General features: G+C 39.5%; 1 protein-coding gene across 9 annotated transcripts in view; it reads left to right on the top strand.

Moving 5' to 3' along the window:
* The first annotated feature begins 1,030 nt into the window (after window positions 1–1,030).
* LOC132885201 (peptidyl-prolyl cis-trans isomerase FKBP5-like) overlaps window positions 1,031–21,981 on the top strand; it is a 75,380-nt gene continuing 54,429 nt past the window's right edge. For 2 of the 9 annotated variants that reach the window (XR_009654566.1, XR_009654565.1), the window contains exons 1-8: window positions 1,043–1,229; window positions 6,472–6,601; window positions 7,426–7,570; window positions 8,410–8,552; window positions 18,970–19,084; window positions 19,173–19,329; window positions 20,276–20,366; window positions 20,695–20,778. Coding sequence is in view for 7 of the 9 variants with exons in the window: in XM_060919592.1 (XP_060775575.1) it covers window positions 1,198–1,229; window positions 6,472–6,601; window positions 7,426–7,570; window positions 8,410–8,552; window positions 18,970–19,084; window positions 19,173–19,329; window positions 20,276–20,366; window positions 20,695–20,778 (897 nt within the window). In the remaining 2 variants the exon portion in view is untranslated. Of the gene's footprint in view, window positions 1,230–3,837; window positions 4,076–6,471; window positions 6,602–7,425; window positions 7,571–8,409; window positions 8,553–18,969; window positions 19,085–19,172; window positions 19,330–20,275; window positions 20,367–20,694; window positions 20,779–21,981 lie in introns of those variants that run through there. The other 7 variants (XM_060919591.1, XM_060919597.1, XM_060919593.1 and 4 more) reach the window with 6 other exon arrangements.

Here is a 21,981-nt window from a genome sequence, read left to right as displayed (position 1 = left end):
ATGGATTCTACAAGTCTGTTTTACCTTGTGCTGGAATAACTGCATTTTTCACAATAGCCCTATTCACAGAAATGTGATTGCTTTTTGTTAGGCTTTTTCATCTCTGTTGGCAGTATACCTTGTTTTCCTTCCTTTTTAAATTTTCCTTCTTGGTGAAAGTTGTCTCATCTCATCTCATTATCTCTAGCCGCTTTATCCTTCTACAGGGTCGCAGGCAAGCTGGAGCCTATCCCAGCTGACTACGGGCGAAAGGCGGGGTACACCCTGGACAAGTCGCCAGGTCATCACAGGGCTGACACATAGACACAGACAACCATTCACACTCACACCTACGGTCAATTTAGAGTCACCAGTTAACCTAACCTGCATGTCTTTGGACTGTGGGGGAAACTGGAGCACCCGGAGGAAACCCACGCGGACAACATGCAAACTCCACACAGAAAGGCCCTCGCTGGCCCCGGGGCTCGAACCCAGGACCTTCTTGCTGTGAGGCGACAGCGCTAACCACTACACCACCGTGCCACCTCAATAGTAATGAGTGTTTGTAATTAGAATGAGTGTAGCCTATTATCAAATGTTCCTGATTGCGAGAGGAATGAAAAAGCAGACATTGCTGATAATGCAGGTTAAGGTTTGCTAGGCTATAAATAATGTGTCACATAGCAGCAGTTTAAAAAGGAAGTACACGACTAGCTATAATAATAAAAATGTTCGTTGTGGCACATAGTATCGATGTGGAGTGTGTGCAGCTCTGTAAACTACACACTGCTCCCTAGTGGATTCGGCATAGAACGGGTTACGAGTCACGGTGTGTAGTGTGTACTAGGACACAGTGTTCTCATCACAGCGAGCTACAGCGTAGCCGGAACATTGTGTTACTTTGTGGATAGTTTACAAGAACCTGCCCTTCGTTTTTTTTTTTTTTTTTAACTATAGGCTTCAGTGCCTACCCCTCACTGTCTCCGCCTCCCATATTAGTTGTGTCCCCCCCCCCCACGCACGCACACCCCATGTGGCTTTGTTGTTCAGCAAAAGTGGTGTAAAATAGCGCCGCTGGAACATTTAGTACTCGGTGGAAGAGGGCGGGCTTCCTCCCAGCCAGCCGCGACAGCCCTGAAAGCGCTCCGGGTAGGTACATGTTGCACTTACCGGCAAGATTTTGTATAAAAGTTCCTTGCGGATTGTAGAGTCAAGCACATGAGAGGGACCGGAGACAAAAGGGAAATATTGTAAGTATTTGTTTATTCATCTATTTTTTAATTTATTTTAACCAATTTATTTTAGGTTTCATTCAAACCAAATAACTTGTCACACGTTTAGAAAAACGGTTACTCAGCTGTACCTTTTTCTTTATAGCTGAACGCCATTTGGATCTTACCTTTAATGTCTTTTACCTAGAAAGGGACATGTAATGTACCTTTAAAACTCTATCTTCAAAAAGCCGACAACTGTTCATTTGAAATCATTCCGAATGCACACTATGGCCACATTTCCAGGTGAATATTAAAGGCACAAAAGGGTGAATTTCCAGGTACATATTAAAGGACAAAAGATGTACCACCACTTTGATGCTACCACCACGGTCAAAAGGAAAGGTAGCCTAATACTGATATCTTTATTTCATGGTGCTATAACAAGGTTGATTACAGCGAATTCAACTAGTTCATTTGAAATTAATAGGCTACTTAACTGAATCACATTAAAACGTAGCCTAAGTTTTTAAACCAACATATTAGTTATTTTCATAACATCACATAGCCTAAACATTCATGAGTTATCCCAAAAAATGTTGTTTTCATTCAGTGCTATTATAAAGCAACAAGTATAACGTAGGTTATTTTAAACTACAATTTCCTATTAGAAAACCACAAGGAGACCAAGTTGTTGTTGATGATTTTTTTTTAAAACACACTGATGCTCAAGTTCAGAAGAACTCAGTGACCCTAAATTGCCGTCCAAGCGCTCATGTGGGGACACAGTCTCTTTCTCGTTCTTCCTGAGTCTATCTGTTGTCTATCTTGTTATTTACACCACGTACTTAAGGTTGGTCAGTAAGGGTTTTGTTAATGATCACTCATACAGACATGATCAGTAAGAATGTCAGTGTGAATGTGCTGCTTTTATTTAGCTGTCGGAACACAGTGCAAGTCTGGAGGGTTTTCCTAGAATTTATGCAATCACGTGCTTCTAGTCATGTTCCTGTTTTGCAAGAACAGAACATACCTGGTAGTGTGAATAACAGCTATAAGAAATATGCCCTCAGTGGAATACTGAGGGTTTTTTTTTAATACATCAAATGAAATTTCTGCTTTGCTGTGATGACCAATAAAAAGAGTGAATTTATTTAAAAAAAGTCAAAGAAACAAAAGATCTGTAAATTGCATATTGACACAGACTTGTATGTGTGCCTGTACATCGTTGTGTTTAAACCCGAGATATGTAAATGTGTTTCAGTGTAAATAATTTGTGTGGGCACACGATTCCAAAGAAGTTGAGATGCTCTATAAAATGTAAATGAAAACACAAAGCAATGATTTGCAAATTTATGGAAACCCTATATTTAATTGAAGATAGTACAAAGACAAAATATCAAATGTTGAAAGTGAGAAATTTTGTTTTTTGAAAAATATATGCTTGTTTTGAAGTTCATGCCAGCAACATGTTTCAAAAAAGTTGGAACAAGGGCATGTTTACCACTGTGTTGCATCACCTCTCCTTTTAACACCACTTTGTAAATGTTTGGGAACTGAGGAGACCAATTGCTGTAGTTCTGAATGAGAAATGTTGTCTCATTCTTGCCTGATATTGGATTTCAGCTGCTCAACAGTTTGGGGTCTCCTTTGTCATATTTCGTTTCATAAGGCGCCAAATGTTTTCAATGGGAGACAGGTCTGGACTGCAGGCAAGCCAGTTTAGCACCTGGACTCTTTTACTATGGAGCCATGCAATTATAATATGTGCAAAATGCAGTTTGGAATTGTCCTGCTGAAATAAGCAAGGCCTTCCCTGGAAAAGATGTAACCTTTATATCATTCCTTCCCAGATGTACAAGCTACTCATACCATGTGCACTAATGCCATGCATCACAGATGATGGCTTTTGAATTGTGCGCTGATAACAAGCCAGATGGTCCTTCTCCTTGTAATATACTGGAGGACATGGTGTCTCAAAGAACAATAACATTTCTCAGTTTCAACATTTGATATGTTTTCTTTACTATTTTTAATGAAATCTAGGGTTTTCATGATTTGCAAATCATCACATTCTGTTTCTATTTAAATTTAATTATTTTTGGAACAGGGATTTCCATGTTTTGTTGCTTTTTAAATTTTTTTGGTTTTTGTTTTCGAGTAGAGGTTTTATTTTGTCCTTGGTTGGTTCAGCAACACGCGTCTCCATTTTGTTTTTCTCTACTCACGGTATATGAGCTGATAGCCAAGTAGTAGAGTAGCCAATCAGAGCGCACAATTGCTCATATCCAGTGAATGTGGATAGAATAAATAAATTCATTAAAAATGTAATGTATATCAAAGTCCTTCCCACGCCATGTGGCGCATAGGGCGGTGCCGATCTCCGTTTCTGTAGCCCTCGGCCTCTCGCCTGTTACATAGCTAGGGTTACAGTGGGGGGCTAGTCCTCTGGTAACCACGAGAGTTTATATATATGGATATACTGTGTGTGTGTGTGTATATATGTGTGTGTGTGTGTGTATATATATATATATATATATATATATATATATATATATATATATATATATATATATAATCTCATTATCTGTAGCCGCTTTATCCTGTTCTACAGGGTCGCAGGCAAGCTGGAGCCTATCCCAGCTGACTATGGGCGAGAGGTGGGGTACACCCTGGACAAGTCGCCAGGTCATCGCAGGGCTGACACATAGAGACAAACAACCATTCACACCTACGGTCAATTTAGAGCCACCAATTAGCCTAACCTGCATGTCTTTGGGGGAAACCGGAGGAAACCCACACAGACATGTGGAGAACATGCAGACTCCACACAGAATGGCCCCCGTTGGCCTCTGGGCTTGAACCCAGGACCTTCTTGATGTGAGGTGACAGTGCTAACCACTACACCACCATGCCATATATATATATTTTATAACACAACACACACCAGCCATAATCTATATAAAAAACACACATACACCAGCCATAAAATTATAAACACTGACAGGTAAAGTGAATTACATTTATTATTTTCTTACAATAGCACCAGTCAAGGGATGGGATACATTAGGCAGCAAGAGAACAGTCAGTTCTCGAAGTACCAGGAACACCCCACAAGATGTGCCGTTTTGGAGATGCTCAGACCCAGTCATGTAACTATCACAATTTGGCCCTTGTCAAAGTCACTCAGGTCCTTACGCTTCCCCATTTTTTCCTGGTTCCACCATATGAAGTTCAAGAACTAACTGTTCTCTTGCACCTAATGTATCCCATCCCTTGACTTGTGCTATTGTGAGAACATAATCAATGTAATTCACTTCACCTGCCAGTGTTTTTAATTTTATGACTAATCGTTGTACAGTATATAATGGTGATTTGTTAGTCATTCAAAAATTGTCAGGATATCACTGACCCTGTTTCCATATCCATAATAGTCTAAGTGTTCTTTTTCCTGTGTGTGTGTGTGTGTGTGTGTGTGTGTGTGTGTGTGTGTGTGTGTGTGTGTGAACAAGTTCTTTCAGTGCAATCCTTGAATAATAGTGTGTATCTTGCATAACTGAACTGAATGTTCTCTGATTTGGCTTTTGTCTTGTATCTTTTCCGTTGTTCTTCTTTAAATGTCTGAGACAAATATCTTGACTGACTATAAACTTTATTGCCACCCAAACAGTGTCTTTATTTAAAACAATGGATGCAGTTTGCCTCTTGCTTTGTGTGATATGGTATGGTGAGTATGGTACAGTGATATATGATTTTCACATTTGGTAATGTATAATTTTAATAGCTAAACCTGTGAATGGTTATGAAAGCATGTTTGGTTTAATATTTGGAGCTGAAGTGATGGAGTGGTCTCTGAGACCCACTGTGAAGATAAAGATTTAGTATACACCAATGGATTGTGCCAGGAACTGTGAATAGCAGGAACATGGTGTTCCCCAGCACACACTCATGAGCGTACACACACACACCTCCTCTTACCAGAGACACACTCACACACAGAGCTGAACAGAGTGCCTCTGGATAAACATGTATACAGATTGGAGAACATCAGATAGGAGATAAAGACACTATGACACATATTATCTGTTTGTGTCTGTCCTACATAAACATATGCAGATGATTATTTGCATATCAGCTCAGATTGTGAAGAGGCTCCGTGTGTGTGTGTGTGTGTGTGTGTGTGTGTGTGTGTGAGAGAGAGACATAAAAAAAAATCTATAATAAAACAAACATCGATGGTTTGCAACATTTTTGTCCTTAATAACTGGGGGGAATCAGTTCGAAAAAACACTCCAATCTCTTAATGGAAATTATTGATCTAGTTTAACAGTCTGAAGTTGATGTAGAATTACCAGATACTATGGATGTTATTGTTTAGAATAATTAATTCATTAGTTAATTAATTAGACCATTAATTAATTTACTCTTTACTCCATTATCTTTTCCATGTAATAGGATCCTTTCAGCTGTAGGTTGAATTAAAGATACATGTGTTAAAGACAAATTTGGCAATTTCATTGTATTATTGGTGTTTTTATAAGTGTTTTAAAATAGAAGTCCAAACAGAAAGCTGTAAAATGTTATGAAAAGAGGGTATGCTACAATGATGGTACAAGATGCAATTGCAGCTGTTCTCTACATAGTTTGCAGACTTGTACAAGTTTAAAAATAAAAGGTTTCAGACTTAGTATCAACTCTACAGTCACCGTAAGGTTTTTTTTCCCCCCTTTTTCTTTTTTTGGAAAACACATTTTGCTAAACTCTTGCATACAACAGGATATGGAAGCAATCCTTTGTGTAATAGGTACAGTTGTGTATCTATTATTACACACACTGAATGATGCCAAATCAGACTTGCTTTACTCAGCATCATGCAAATGAAATCAGGACTCTTACCAAAAGAGGAAAGAGTAACAAGAAGGGTAACAAATAAATAATGTGATATTTAGTCATTGGTAACTTTTAGTAGCCTGGTAATGACTACATCTTAAGCTCATAGATGATGAGTTGAGTTGTATAAGTTGTGCTGTATATGTTTTATAGAGATTCTGGTCAAAATAAAATCTCCCAAATACCATTCTATATGTTTTTTTTTTTTTTTTAATTGTACGTTTATTTTATGTTTTTACACAATGCTTTATTTTATAATCACATCAATTCACTATAGGTTAGTCATAAGGATACTGTCCATTATACTGTTTTAGTACATATGGAAGCATTTCATATTGCATCTAAAGCTTATGTGTTTGTATGTTGTTGTTTTTTTGTTTTGTTTTTTTAGGGGAACAAGGGCATGCCTTGAGGAGATGGCCAAATTTGAGGATGTTTGTCCAACTGCCCAGTCTTTTATTGGCCTATTTGCCTCGCAGGGTTTAGACATCACTCCAAACAAAGATCGGGGCGTGTGCAAGGCTAGTGTTGTATCACTTGCACTCTATCTGTCTATCTCATGTCAGGATTTGTCAACTGACATAATATTTTCATTGTGCCTGAATGATGGCTCAACCTCAGAGAAATTAATTTTAGAAATGATTTCTTTTGATCCCCGCCTCTCGCCCGTAGTCAGCTGGGATAGGCTCCAGCTTGCCTGCGACCCTGTAGAAGGATAAAGCGGCTAGAGATAATGAGATGAGATTTCTTTTGATTTAGAAGCTTTTTTGGTGAATTTGTGCATGACTATATGTAGATTGTTGCTGATACTAATACTGATAAACATCCATCACAACCAAATATGTGGTTTGGGAATTTATAGAATTGTTGCATAGACTTGCTATTATTAATCCTCACGAAATGTGATAGTTAACCAATGTGCATTTTGTATTTAATGTAGAGTCAAGCATTGTGATTGGTGTGTTGGTGGTAGAATGCACAAATAAAGCATAATGTTTTACATATTTAACCATACAATATTTTCCAGTCAATTTTTCATACATTCTAACTTTTCAAAAGTAAGAAATATGGAGAGTCCCAAAAGGTAGTGATCACAAGATGTTTTAACTGAAACCTCCAATACAAATCTGTCAAAGAAAAAGAATGTAAATTATAGTGATGAAATACCCGTTTAGCCAAAATGTCTGTTTTCTCTAGAGCAGTTAAGTGAACACAGTGACTTATTTTCAGGCATCAGATTTTATCTTGCTGATTCAGCTAAAATGTTCAGATCTGAAGTACCTGATTTATTAAATGAACAGTGATGAACAGATTATGATGAGGACTTTATTTTCAATCTCCATAGATTGTGAAGCGCCATGGTACAGAGAGTGAAAAGCCTATGATTGGGGACAAGGTGTGTGTCCGCTACACTGGAAAATTTCTTAATGGGAAGACGTTTGACTCCAGTTTGGACCAGAAGGAGCCTTTTGTCTTCAATGTAGGCAAAGGTATTGCAGTTTTGCTGAGAAATTCCTCACTAGCTAATAATTAATGTGTTTTTGTGTATGCGTTTTTAATAGCAACAAGGAGTAAAAATCACAAACATGTTATTATAATCATAATCACATAATTCTAAGCATAAGCCATAAATTGCCACAAAATCCTGTATAAAATATTGGTTAGACATGGAAATTTATCCAGCTTTTTTCTTTTTTTTCCATAAATGTAACTGATACAGATGCCAAGTAGTAGAGACATTTCAACAGAAATATTGAAATGTGTGTTATCGCTTACAATATTGATATTTGTCCATTCTATATATGCCTTGCCTACTACAAATGTGGAAAAATAGACTATTTCAGTCTCATGACATGTTTCTGTTTAATACTTGTGGGACTTGGATGTTGTCTTTGGTCTTGGAAACTATGCCTTATTTGAATTTTTTTGTACTTTATTTTGTAACACCCACATTTGTACTAGGCAATAAGACGGAGTTGAAATTTCTGTTACCTCATAAGCACTTAGTCATGTACTTAGTCATGTAAGTCACACAGAATGTAGAATTATTATACCATGAGCACTTTCTCCCATATTAAAAGATGCTGATGGCATAACATGTTCCACCTGTTTCAATTGCACCTCCCTGGATTGCATTTATTTATGTTCAAGTGCAAGTTAGTTTTACATATTCATTGTTTTGAAAGGATTATTATATAAGGTTAGAGTACTCATGTCTGGAACGCTAATGGCACACAGGGATGTATTTACTGCATTTTTTTTATGATGACATTAGGGCCATCAGATAACACTAGATGTTCATGGTGTCCTCTCTATTGTTGTCTTAAAGGTCATGTGATCAAAGCATGGGATATTGGTGTGCACTCCATGCAGAAAGGAGAGGTCTGTATATTGATGTGTAAGCCAGAATATGCCTATGGCTCTGTTGGCATCCCCCCAAAAATCCCTCCAAACTCTACACTTTTGTTTGAGGTGGGCAATTTTTATAGAAAGACTTTTAATTTTATTCATGCTTTTCTCTCTGGCTAGATAGGCTGAGATTTGTTACATATCACCACCAGGAAAAGAATGAGAGAAAAAAAGAATTTTGTCTAGACAATTTTATGGTGGAACATGCAGCCCCCTTTCCAAAAACGTTGGAACACTGTGTTAAATATAAATAAAAACAAAATATGATTTGCAAATCATGTAAACACTAAATTTAATTGACAGTAGTTCAAAAACAACATATCAAATGTTGAAACTGAGAAACTTTATTGTTGTTTGAGAAATATATACGCTTGTAGCAATACATTTCAAAAAAGTTGAAACGGGCATTTTTACAACTGTGTTGCATCACCTCTTCTTTTAACACCACTCTCTGTAAAGGTTTGGGAACTGAGGAGACCAATTGCTTTAGTTTTGAAAGAAAAATGTTGTCCAATTCTTGCCTGATATCAGATTGCAGATGCTCAACAGATCAGGGTCTCTTTTGTCATATTTTTCGTTTCATAATGAGCCAGATGTTTTCAATGGGTGATAAGTCTGGACTGCAGCCAAGTCATTTTAGCACCTGGACTCTTTTAGTATGGACCCATGCAGTTGCAATATGTGCAGAATGCAGCTTGGTATTGTCTTGCAGAAATAAGCTTGGCCTCTGGATAGCAGCATACGGTGGTGCTTGAAAGTTTGTGAACCCTTTAGAATTTTCTATATTTCTGCATAAATATGACCTAAAACATAACCAGATTTTCACACAAGTCCTAAAAGTAGATAAAGAGAACCCAATTAAACAAATGAGACAAAATATTATACTTGGTCATTTATTTATTGAGGAAAATAATCCAATATTAGGGTGCTCCGGTTTTCCCCACAGTCCAAAGACATGCAGGTTAGGTTAACTGGTGGCTCTAAATTGACCGTAGGTGTGAATGTGAGTGTGAATGGTTGTCTGTGTCAGCCCTGTGATGACCTGGTGACTTGTCCAGGGTGTACCCCGCCTTTCGCCCGTAGTCAGTTGGGATAGGCTCCAGCTTGCCTGCGACCCTGTAGAATAGGATAAAGCGGCTAGAGATGATGAGATGAGATCCAATATTACATATCTGTGAGTGGCAAAAGTATGTGAACCTTTGCTTTCAGTATCTGGTGTGACCCCCTTGTGCAGCAATAACTGCAGCTAAACGTTTCCGGTAACCGTTGATCAGTCCTGCACACCGGCTTGGAGGAATTTTAGCCCATTTCTCCATAGAGAACAGCTTCAACTCTAGGATGTTGGTGGGTTTCCTCACATGAACTACTCGTGCTTCAGGTCCTTCCACAACATTTTGATTGGATTAAGGTCAGGACTTTGACTTGGCCATTCCAAAACATTAACTTTATTCTTCTTTAACCATTCTTTGGTAGAACAATTTGTGTGCTTAGGGTCATTGTCTTGCTGCATGACCCACCTTCTCTTGAGATTCAGTTCATGGACAGATGTCCTGACATTTTCCTTTAGAATTCGCTGGTATAATTCAGAATTCATTGTTCCATCAATGATGGCAAGCCGTCCTGGCCCAGATGCAGCAAAACAGGCCCCCACCATGTTTCACAGATGGGATAAGGTTCTTATGCTGGAATGCAGCGTTTTCCTTTCTCCAAACATAACGCTTCTCATTTAAACCAAAAAGTTCTATTTTGGTCTCATCCGTCCACAAAACATTTTTCCAATAGCCTTCTGGCTTGTCCACATGATGTTTAGTAAACTGCAGATGAGCAGCAATGTTCTTTTTGGAGAGCAGTGACTTTCTCCTTGCAACCCTGCCATACACACCATTGTTGTTCAGTGTTCTCCTGATGATGGACTCATGAACATTAACATTAGCCAATGTGAGAGAGGCCTTCAGTTGCTTAGAAGTTACCCTGGGGTCCTTTGTGACCTTGCCGACTATTACACGCTTTGCTTTTGGAGCGATCTTTGTTGGTCGACCACTCCTGGGGAGGGTAACAATGGTCTTGAATTCTTCCATTTGTACACAATCTGTCTGACTGGATTGGTGGAGTCCAAACTCTTTAGAGATGGTTTTGAGCAATTCCAGCATTATGGACGTGACACTTGAACTCAATGGCAACAAATGACCCAGTGCATGTTTTATCGTCTCCCAGTATTTAAACAGGTGTTGCATATTTTAAGGCTGTACCATACTGGAGAAGTGATAGAACAAGAACAATTCCCATAGTACATCTAGGGCATGCCAGAAAATGCCAATAAAAGATGCGTTATGGATGTGACAGAAAAAGTATCACTTTTCTTGGGTGACTGTACGTTTTTATCAAACTCTGTGAAATTGTAAACCTAATGTCGAAATGGAGATATCCATTTGATAGAGGGGTCCAAGGTGAATATTAAAAAATCTTTGTATAAAATATTTTGTATTTCATGCAGAGTTTCGGAAGGAAAAGTCAGTGTTATGGATGCGACGAAATTCTGTTATGGATGTGATGCGTCTGAAATAGACATGGCATATGTTTAGAAAATCAGCAATTTAACCACCATAACCCTTTGAAAAACTCTCTAAATATCAGCTAAAACTATCAAAGTTCTTAAATAATATTTAGGATGGCTATTTTTTTGCTGTTTTGTGGATTTTAGCATACATTTCTGTGGCTTGTGGCAATAATACAGAATTGTACATGATCAAAGTTGATTTTAGCTTGGGTTTTACATTATAAGAAAGAAAGACTGACAGTGACATATTAGGTTGGTTACAAATTGGTTCAACTTATTCACATCTGTAAAATACAGGCCTAGGTGATATCTCTGGGAGTGGTTTTGATGTATTACATGCTGCTTTATTTTTGCATGGTGAGGTTGACATTTACATGGAATTGCCCTTTTGTAACCTTTTCCAGCCTGATGAGCATCAACAGCGCTTTTTCTGAGGTCCTCAGAAATCTCCTTTGTTCGTGCCATGATACACTTCCACAAACATGTTGTGAAGATCAGACTTTGATAGATCCCTGTTCTTTAAATAAAACAGGGTGCCCACTCACACCTGACTTCAGTCAATGGGATGACAAACACCTGACCCTAATTTCACCTTGAAATGAACTGCTAATCTTAGAGGTTCACATACTTTTGCCACTCACAGATATGTAATATTGGATCATTTTCTTCAATAAATAAATGACCAAGTGTAATATTTACTGTCTAATTTGTTAACTGGTTCTCTTTATCTACTTTTAGGACTTGTGTGAAAATCTGATGATGTTTTAGGTCATATTTATGCAGAAATATCGAAAATTCTAAAGGGTTCACAAACCTTCAAGCACCACTGTATGTTGCTCCAAAAAATGTATATATCAATCAGCATTAATGGTGCCTCCCCAGATGTGCAAGCTACCAATGCCATCTACACTAATGCACCCCATAACATGAACTATGTGCTGATAACAAGCTGGATGTTCCCTCTCCTCTTTAGGTCACAGTGTCCATGATTTCCAAAAAAATTTTTTTTTCAAATTTTGGTTTGTAAGACCACAGGACAGTTTTCCACTTCACCTCAGTCCATCATAAATGAGCTCAGGCCCAGAGAAGGTAGCAGTGTTTCTAGATAGTGTTTATATATGGTTTCTTCTTTGCATGGTAAAATTTTAACTTGCGTTTGTGGATGCATCAACAAACTCTTTTCACAAGTGATGGTATTCAGAAGTGTTTCTGAACCATTGCAGTGATTTCCACCACAGAATTGTCTGTTTTTAATGTAGTGTTGCCTGTGGGCCAGAAGATCATAGGCATCCAGTATTTGGTTTTTGGCCTTGTCCCTTGCAAACGGAGATTTCTCCAGCTTCTGTGACCCTTTTAATGAGATTATGTACTGAAGATGATGTGATTCCCATAATACTTTGCAATTTTAAGTTGAGGAATATTATTATTAAATTGTTCCACTGTTTGCCCACGCAGTCTTTTACAGATTGGCGAACCCCTTCTCATCTTTAATTCTGAGAGACTCAGCCTCTCTAGGATGCTCTTTTTACAGTGTCTTGCAAAAGTATTCATCCCCCTTGGTGTTTTTCCTGTTTTGTTGCATTACAAGCTGGAATTAAAATGGATTTTTTTTGGGGGGGGGTTTGCACCATTTGATTTACACAAACATGCCTACCACTTTAAAGGTGAAAATTGTTGTTTTATTGTGACACAAACAATAATTAAGATGAAAAAACAGAAACCTGTAGTGTGCATAGGTATTCACCCCCAAAGTCAATACTTTGTAGATCCACCTTTTGCTGTAATTACAGCTGCAAGTCTCTTGGGGTATGTCTCTATTAGCTTAGCACATTTAGCCACTGGGAATTTTGCCCATTCCCCAAGGCAAAACTGCTCCAACTCCTTCAAGTTAGATGGGTTGCGTTGGCATACAGCAATCTTCAAGTTATGCCACAGATTCTCAATTGGATTGAGGTCTGGGCTTTGATTCAGCCATTCCAAGACATTTAAATGTTTCCCTTTAAACCACTCCAGTGTAGCTTTTGCAGTATGTTTAGGGTCATTGTCTTGCTGGAATGTGAACCTTCATCCCAGTCTCAAACCTCTGGCTGACTCAAACAGGTTTTCCTCCAGAATTGCCCTGTATTTAGTGCCATCCGTCTTTCCTTCAGTCCTGACCAGCTTTCCTGTCCCTGCAGATGAAAAACATCCCCACAGCATGATGCTGCCATCACCATGCTTCACTGTAGGAATGGTGTTCTCAGGGTGTTGGGTTTGCACCACACATGGCATTTCCATGATGGCCAAAAAGATCAATTTTAGTCTCATTTGACCAGAGAATCTTCTTCCATATGTTTGGGGAGTCTGCCACATGCTGTTGGGCAAACTCCAAATGTATTTTCTTAAATAATGACTTTTTCCTGGCCACTCTTCCATAAAGCCCTACTCTGTGGAGTGTATGGCATAAAGTGGTCCTATGGACAGATACTCCCATCTCCACTGTGGATCTTTGCAGCTCCTTCAGCGTTTTCTTTGGTGTCTTTGTTGCATCTCTGATTAATGCCTTCCTTGACCGATCTGTGAGTTTTGCTGGGCAGCCTTCTTTTGTCAGGTTTGTAATGGTTCCATATTCTTTCCATTTGCTATAATGGATTTAATGGTGTTCTCTGGGATATTCAAATTTTTATATACATGTATATTTTGTAACCCAATCCTGATCTATACTTCACAACTTTCTCTCTGACCTCTTTGGAGTGCTCCTTGGTTTTTATGTTGCTTGCTTAGTAGTGTTGCAGAGTCGGGGTCCTTCCAGAACAGGTTTGTTTATACAGACATCATGTGACAGATCATGTGATGCTTTGATTGCACACAGATGGATCTTACTTACTTACTTAGGCCTACTGCCCAACCTTGGGCATAGGCCATGGACTAGATCCCTCCATCTCATGCAGTCCTGGGCCCTCTCTACCATGTGTAGCCGGTTGCCCTCACATCAGCATCCAGGTCCCGCCTCCATGTGTTCTTCAGTCTTCCCCTTTTCCACTTCCCCGGGGGGTTCCAGGTGAAGGCCTCTCTTGTGATATGTTACTGGTTTGCGCAAGGTGTGCCCTATCCATGTCCAGCGTTTACGTAGAATGACAGTCCCTACTGGTTGTTGCCTGGTGCGGTGCCACAAGTCCTCATTACTGATGGTGTTAGGCCAGTAGATTCTAAGAATTTTCCTAAGGCAGGTATTTCTGAAAGCTTGTATTTTCCATGTTGTGTTGGTTGTTCGCTATGTCTCTGCACCATACAATAGAACAGGTTTTACCATTGTGTTGAACATCTGGATTTTAGTACTGGTAGTCAGTTCTGATGATCTCCAGACTTTATCCAACTGATGGAAAGCTGTTCTTGCCTTTCCCTATGTGTGCCTTTACATCTGCATCTGTCCCACCTTGTTTGTCGATGATACTTCCTAGGTAAGTGAAATTATCCACCTCTCCTAGTGCTTCTCCTGCCAAGGTGATGGGAGTATTGCAGTTTGTGTTGACCTTAAGGATCTTGCTCTTTCCACTGTGGATCTTCTCTTGCATTTGTTGCTGTGTGTAAGAGAGAAGAGCCAGATCATCTGCGAAATCCAAATCATCCAACCATTTCCCAGCTGTCCATTTTATTCCATTGTTCTTACTGTCTGTGGATGTCTTCATACTCCAATCTATGGCCAGAAGAAACAAGAATGGGGACAGCAGGCATCCTTGCCTCACCCCCATCTGCACTTGGAAGGCATCTGTGAGTTGTTGGCCATGGATTACCCTGCATGTCATCCCTTCATAGGAGTTCTTAATGATGTTGGTGATTTTTTTTCAGGTATGCCATAGTGCTTCAGTAGCTTCCATAGTGACTGTCTGTCCAAACTGTCGAATGCTTTCTCATAATCAATAAAGTTGACGTAGAGAGGTGAGTTCCATTCTATGGACTGCTCCAAAATTATTTTAAGTGTGTTGATCTGGTCCTTGCAGGATCTGTTTTTCCTGAACCCTGCTTGTTGGTCACGGAGGTTTGAGTCCACAGCATCTTTCATCTTGTTCAGGAGTACTCTGTTGAAGATCTTACTTGGAATTGAGAGAAGGGTGATTCCCCTGTAATTGGCGCAGGAGCTAAGGTCACCCTTCTTTGGTAGTTTGATGATGTACCCCTCCTTCCACTTCTGTGGGACTTCTTCCTTCTCCCATATGCTTTGGAACAATGGGTAGAGCATCTCCAAGCTTGTCTCCACATCTGCCTTCAGCGCCTCTGCTGGGATATTGTCTGGACCTGATGCCTTCCCATTCTTCAGCTGTTTGACAGCTTTCTGGATCTCCTCCTTTGATGGTGGTCCACACTCAATTTGCAGGTCACTGTCCGCTTGGTGGATGTCTGCCGTTTCCCTTGGGGCTGGTCTGTTTAGCAAGTCTTCAAAATACTGTGCCCATCTGTGCTTTTGCCCTTCCGTATCCGGGATGATGTTCCCATCGCTGTCCTTTACTGGTCTCTCTGACTGGGTGTGTTTTCCAGAAAGTTTCTTGATGGTAGCGTACAGCTCCCTGATGTTGCCATGGCGGACTGCATCCTCCGCTTCTACTGCTAGTGTCTCCATGTAATTCTTCTTGTCTGCTCTTATATGCCTCTTTACTGCCCTATGTGCTTCTACATATTCCTCGTGTGCTTTGGCTTTTTCTGTTCTTGTGTGACAGTTGTTTATTGCTGCTTTCTTCTTTTTTCTCTTCTCCACTTTTTCCAGGGTCTCTTCTGAGATCCCCTCCTTGTGGCTTCGTCTCTTTGTGCCCAGCACTTCCTGGCATGTTGATGTTACTACCTCTTTTATCCCCTGCCACTTTTCCTCAATGGAGTCTTCTATCATGGTCTCCAAGTCTTGCAGGACCTGGAACTTGTTGGAGAGTGTGATCCTGAATTCTTCCAGCTTTTCTGCATCCCTCAGGACTGAGGTGTTGTACCTTCTGCCACTTTGTCTGGTGTCCCCTGTCCAGTTTTTTCTCAGTTTTAACCTTAAAATTGCGATCTGTAGGTGATGGTCTGAGGAAACATCGGCTCCTCGCTTGACTCGAACATCTTGGAGGGATCTTCTGAACTTTTTCCCCAATACATATATGATCAATTTGGTTTTCCGTGAACATGTCTGGTGATGTCCAAGTGGCTTTGTGTATCCTTTGATGTTGGAACATACTCCCACCTGTGACTAGGTTGCTTGTAGCACACATATTGGCAAACCTCTCCCCATTATCGTTCATTACGCCCAAACCTTGTTCCCCCATGATTGACTCGTAGCCTTGGTTGTTACTCCCTATCTTGGCGTTGAAGTCCCCCATGGTGGTGACGATGTTGCGTCTTGGCCTGTTCTGGATGATTGTCAGTACTCTGTTATAGAACTCCTTTTTGACCTCTTCATCACCATTTGTTGGAGCATAGCACTGGATGATATCCATGTTGATCCTCCTTTCTGTACGGAAGCATGCAGTTAGAATCCTCGGGCTGTGTGTCTCCCATCCAATGAGAGCTTTCTGGGCTGTTTTGGACAACATTAAGGCCACTCCCTGTGTGTGTGGGGCATTTTCCTGTTCATGACCTGCGTATAGCAGCAATTCTCCTGTGTTTAACATCACCTGTCCTGAGCCTGTCCATCTTGACTCACTGATTCCCATCACCTCTAGCTTGTAATTTCTCATCTCTGTTGCCACTTGTGCTGTTTTTCTCACCTCATACATAGTTCGGACATTCCATGTCCCCAACATGGTAGTGGTCCTGGTCGAAATGATGGTTGTCGGCCTAGTAGCTTCCAGGTTTATTTGCAGCAGTTTTAAGTTTTTGTGGTGAGGGGGTGCTGACCCTTCGCCCAACCTTATCTATTTTGTATCACGCTCCGATAAGGAAGAGCGGTAAGCTGGAAAGGTGCGGGTGCTATTTGCCAGCAGCAGCTCCCCTGGGAACCGTGCCACCATGGTTGAACCAGGGGGAACCTTTCAGGACGAGCCTGCCGGTTTCCCACCATGCTCCCGGTGGTATCGCAACCCAAGGTCATTGCTGTAGCCGTTGCCCGGGGAATACCACTAGGAGGTTAGCACTCCGATTTAACCCCCAGATGGATCTTAATCATCTAATTATGTGACCTTACGAAGTGAATTGGTTGGACTAGCTTTTATTTAGGGGTTTCATATGAAAGGGGGTGAATACCTATGCACACTCCATATTTCTATTTTTTCATCTTAATTTTTATTTGTGTTACAATAAAACAACAGTTTGCACCTTTAAAGTGGTAGGCATGTTGTGTAAATCAAATGGTGCTAACTAGAGCCCTGCACTCCCGCGGGAGTCCCGCAGGACCCGCCGCAAAGCAGTGCGGCGCGGGACAAATTTTGAAAGCTCATTGCGGGCGGGACCGGAAGTGCACATATGCGGGCGGGAGCGGGAGTGCACATATGCGGCGCGGGTGGGAGCAGTGATAAGCTGCAGTCCCGCTAACTAAAAACGTGCTTGAAATAAAATTTATAAATTATTAATTTATGTCTATCATATATAATTTGTGCTGGATATTTTATTTGGCATTAATAAAAACATTTTAAGATGCCTAAATTTGCAGAGAAAGTCAGATTGAGTGAGAAATGGCATCTTAAACTTGCCATTGATCACCCTAAGGAGAAATTCTTTGATCACTCTAATAACTCGCAGTTCACACACAGCTAGCAAGAGAACCATGAGTGAATTGATTTACTTGTTGCGTTAGTCTACAACTTTAATCAGAGAGACAGGTTACACAGTGACGGTAGGCTTGACTCAATGCTATCCCAGAAATCCTTCCTGTAATATGCAAATTTGGCTGTCCAATCAGAGGCGGCCAAATTTGCATATTACAGGAAGGATTTCTGGGATAGCATTGAGTCAAGCCTACCGTCACTGTGTAATATGTCTCTCTGATTAAAGTTGTAGACTAACGCAAGCAGTAAATCAATTCATTTCTTTTACTAGCTCTGCTTTGCAATAAAAAAAAAAAAATTGGTACAAAGCAAGCCCATTCACTTTTTTATGCTGATCAGAGAATTACAATGGTTTCACATGTGATAAAAATGTGTGATTTGCAATTAAATATTTTAATAGTTTGACAGCACTTATTATTATTATTATTATTATTATTATAGATACTACATGCTGAATTCAGAAACAAGGTAAACAATAACAAACGTGAGCTGTAGATATTTATGCTCAAATCCACTCAAAGTAGGGGGCGGGGCACCATCACGCTGTGTCAAGACAAGAACTTTCCTCAGAAATAACGCGAACGTCCGCATCATGTGGGGTTTGCGGTCGGGAGCGGGACAAAATATGGCGGGAGCGGGACAAAATATGGCAGGCGCGGGCGGGAGCGGGACTGAAAATCATAATTCTTTGCGGGCGGGAGTGGGACTGCACAATGCGGGCGGGAGCGGGACTGAAAAATCTGACCTGCGCAGACCTCTAGTGCTAACCCTCACAAAATCCATTTTAATTCCAGGTTGTAATGTGACAAAACAGGACAAACATGAAGGGGGATGAATACTTTTGCAAGACACTGTATACCCAATCATGTTACTGACCTGTTGCTAGTTATTATTTATTTATTTATTTTTATTTTTTTTTATTACACAACTTGTCCAGTCTTTTATTGCCCCTGTTCTAACTTTTTGGAAACCTATTGCTGGCATTACATTCAAAATGAACACACATTTTTCAAAGAACAATAACATTTCTCAGTTTCAACATTTGATATGTTGTCTTTGTGCTATTTTCAATGAAATTTAGGGTTTCCATGATTTGCAAATCATCACATTCGATTTTTATTTACATTTTACACAGCATTCCAATTTTTTTTGGAAAAGGAGTTGTATTAACAGTAGTTGGTTAATATATGCTCCCCACCCTTGTGCTTTCTAGGTAGAGCTGTTGAGCTTTAGAGGGGAGGAGCTTACAGAGGATGGTGGAATCTTAAGGAGAATAAAGGTGAAAGGTGAAGGCTACAACAATCCCAATGATGGAGCCACAGTTCATGGTATATATTTAATTAGAATTCTGGAATTCTTGATTTATGTATTTCTGGAGGTATATTCATTTAAGACAAACCTTTTTATGTGCTACAGTGCACTTGGAAGGAAGATGTGGTGGTCGTTTGTTTGATTCACGGGATGCCACGTTTGTGGTGGGAGAATCCGAGGATGTGGGTGTTCCTCTGGGAGTGGACCGGGCCATGGAGAAGATGCAGAAAGGGGAATGCTGTCTATTATATTTAAAACCCAAGTAGGTTCCAAAAATGGTGATTTGCCTCAAGTTATGAATGGAATCAGAATTCTAATAAATGTATATTAAATTTTTTTATGTGCACTGATCAGTACATTTCACGTAGCTTACATTTCATACGTGTCCAAACTTTTGACTCATACTATAGTACTAGACAAAAGTTTGGACACACCTTCTAATGAGCATTCACTGACCAGAGACATTCATGAATGTGTAGTGCTGTCGCTTTCAAACATAAAATACAGAAAGCAGACTTGGCTTCAGTTTAGGTGTACTTAATTTCTAGATGCACCCAATGGCCAGTTTATTAAGTACATTTGCCATATACAGTACCAGTCCAAAGTTTGGACACACCTGCTAATTCAATGTTTTTTCTTTATTTTTATGAATTAAAAGATACTTTATGTCTTAAAGTAATGTTGGACTGTCGTTTCTCTTTGCTTAGTTTAGCGGTGCTTGACATAACATGGATTACTACAGTTGTCGAATAGGGCTATTTACTATATATTTTTTAAAAATTATTTTTATTTCCTGTTTGATGATCTCAAACACATTAAGAAGGTACGAAATTCCACTAAGTAACTTTTGACAAGACACACCTATTAATTGAAAAGCATTCCAGGTGACTACTTCATGAAGCTGGTTAAGATAATGCCAATACTATGCAATGCGTCATCAAGGTAAACAGTGGCTACTTTGAAGAATCTAAAATATGACACATTTTGTTCTTTTTCAACACCTTTTTATTGACCACATGATTCCATATATGTTCCATAGTTTTCATGTCTTCAGTATTGTTTACAATGTAAAAAATAGTCGAAATACAGAATAAAGATACAAAATACATCACCATTTTAATGTATGATAAACAGTACATTGTAATAATCATGTGTGCCTTTTTATCTAAAAGTTCTACTTTTGTCATGATATGTGCTATATTTTGCAGATATGGCTATGGTAAAGAAGGAAAACGAGAATTGGACATTGGACCAAATGCAGAACTTCTGTATGAAGTAACACTCAAAGATTTTCAGTTGGTGAGAACTTGAATTGAATAACCTCTATTTAGGTTATTTTTTTCAAATGTTGAATGAGTTCCTGTTAATAGCAACTTAAATAGCATATCAAGTTACTTGCAAAGTAATCCAACAGAATTTTAGCTAAACTTAGATCATAGGGGTTAGCATGCAAACAAATATTAATGTAGATTAAATTCTGGGACCTTGATTTGATTGGCATTATTATCGAATTCACATTGTTGTTTTACATAAAACAATGGCAATGTTCTGGGACAGTCAAAGAGAAACCACTCCCTCTAGTGTTCATAGAACAAAGGTTTTAGCAAGCTGATGTTTCTTTATTCAGGCTAAACAATCCTGGGAAATGGACTTGAGTGAAAAACTAGAGCAAGCAGTTTTGGTCAAGCAGAAAGGAACCCAGTACTTCAAGGTGAGAAGTCTTTTTTGACACCTTTGTTTACTGTTTGTGTGACAGCCTGAAAAAAAAAAAAACCCTTCCCATCGTGATGCTTTGACATTTTCTACTATATATATATATATATATATATATATATATATATATATATATATATATATCAGTATCCCCCAAACTGGGAGAGTGGCTCCAGCAAATCCCAGGAACAACATCTGAAGCCTCAGTCCAGAAGAGCGCAGTACTAGGAACATCGAAGATACTGCGCAGAACCCTCAAACTCCCAGGCCTCTGGTAGAGGACCCGAGCTTGAGGATGACATGGATACCACCCCCCCGCCGGGGGTGAGAAGGAGATTTTTATTTTATATAATATAAAGTTCTGAAAACTACAGGCTTTCCCCACACAGAAACATTTCTCTCTTGCATATACCTTAACCACAAGTATAGAATTTTTAATATCTGGTTACCCACAAAAGAGAGAAATTAAATTTAAAGATTTCATTTCAATTACACTGAAAAACGCTAAAACGCCAATTGCCAAAAACAAACATTATTTATGGATTTCATTTGGATTTAATATGTAATAAAACATAGAAATGACAATGACCAGAAAAACTGTTTATCTTCATACAAGCATTTATTCATAGCCAACTATAAAGGCTTTTCAGATGTCCCACCTATCCAGCAGCCAATCCTTGTTTAATAATAATATCCTTTACTGTACATAAAAAGCACACAATTTGTAAATTATAGCGGTCATTATATTTACATCATAAACAATTGTCACACCTGTGCGCTATGGCACGTGCATCTGGCGGACTCTTGGGTGCACTCTGGACTGCGCGCGCACTGAGCGGACTCTCATATGCGTGCCATTAATGATGCATACCTGCACAGGATTAAAGCGCATCAGCGTGCCTATATAAAGACTTTGTTAACACATGCTCAGTGCGAAGTGTTGAGTTCATAGTGACACTTTACTGAGCTGTGTTTCTGTTTCGGTCTCCTGATTCCTGTTCCTGTTTGTTGATTGTGTTTTTGTCTCTGCCCTAGATACTCTGTTTGTGCCTCGCCCGACCTTCTGCTTGTTTAATGTTTATGATTTCTGCTCACCGACTTGGATTGTTTGCCTGTTGTTACTTTTATTAAATAAACTATCTTCTGCACATACATCTATCTCCATCCCATCCTTGACAGAATACTTTGCCAAACTATGGAT

This window comes from Neoarius graeffei, chromosome 4 (genome assembly GCF_027579695.1).
Source record: "Neoarius graeffei isolate fNeoGra1 chromosome 4, fNeoGra1.pri, whole genome shotgun sequence".
In the NCBI taxonomy this organism is placed as follows: domain Eukaryota; kingdom Metazoa; phylum Chordata; class Actinopteri; order Siluriformes; family Ariidae; genus Neoarius; species Neoarius graeffei.
This window is presented reverse-complemented; position numbering and strand designations above follow the sequence as displayed.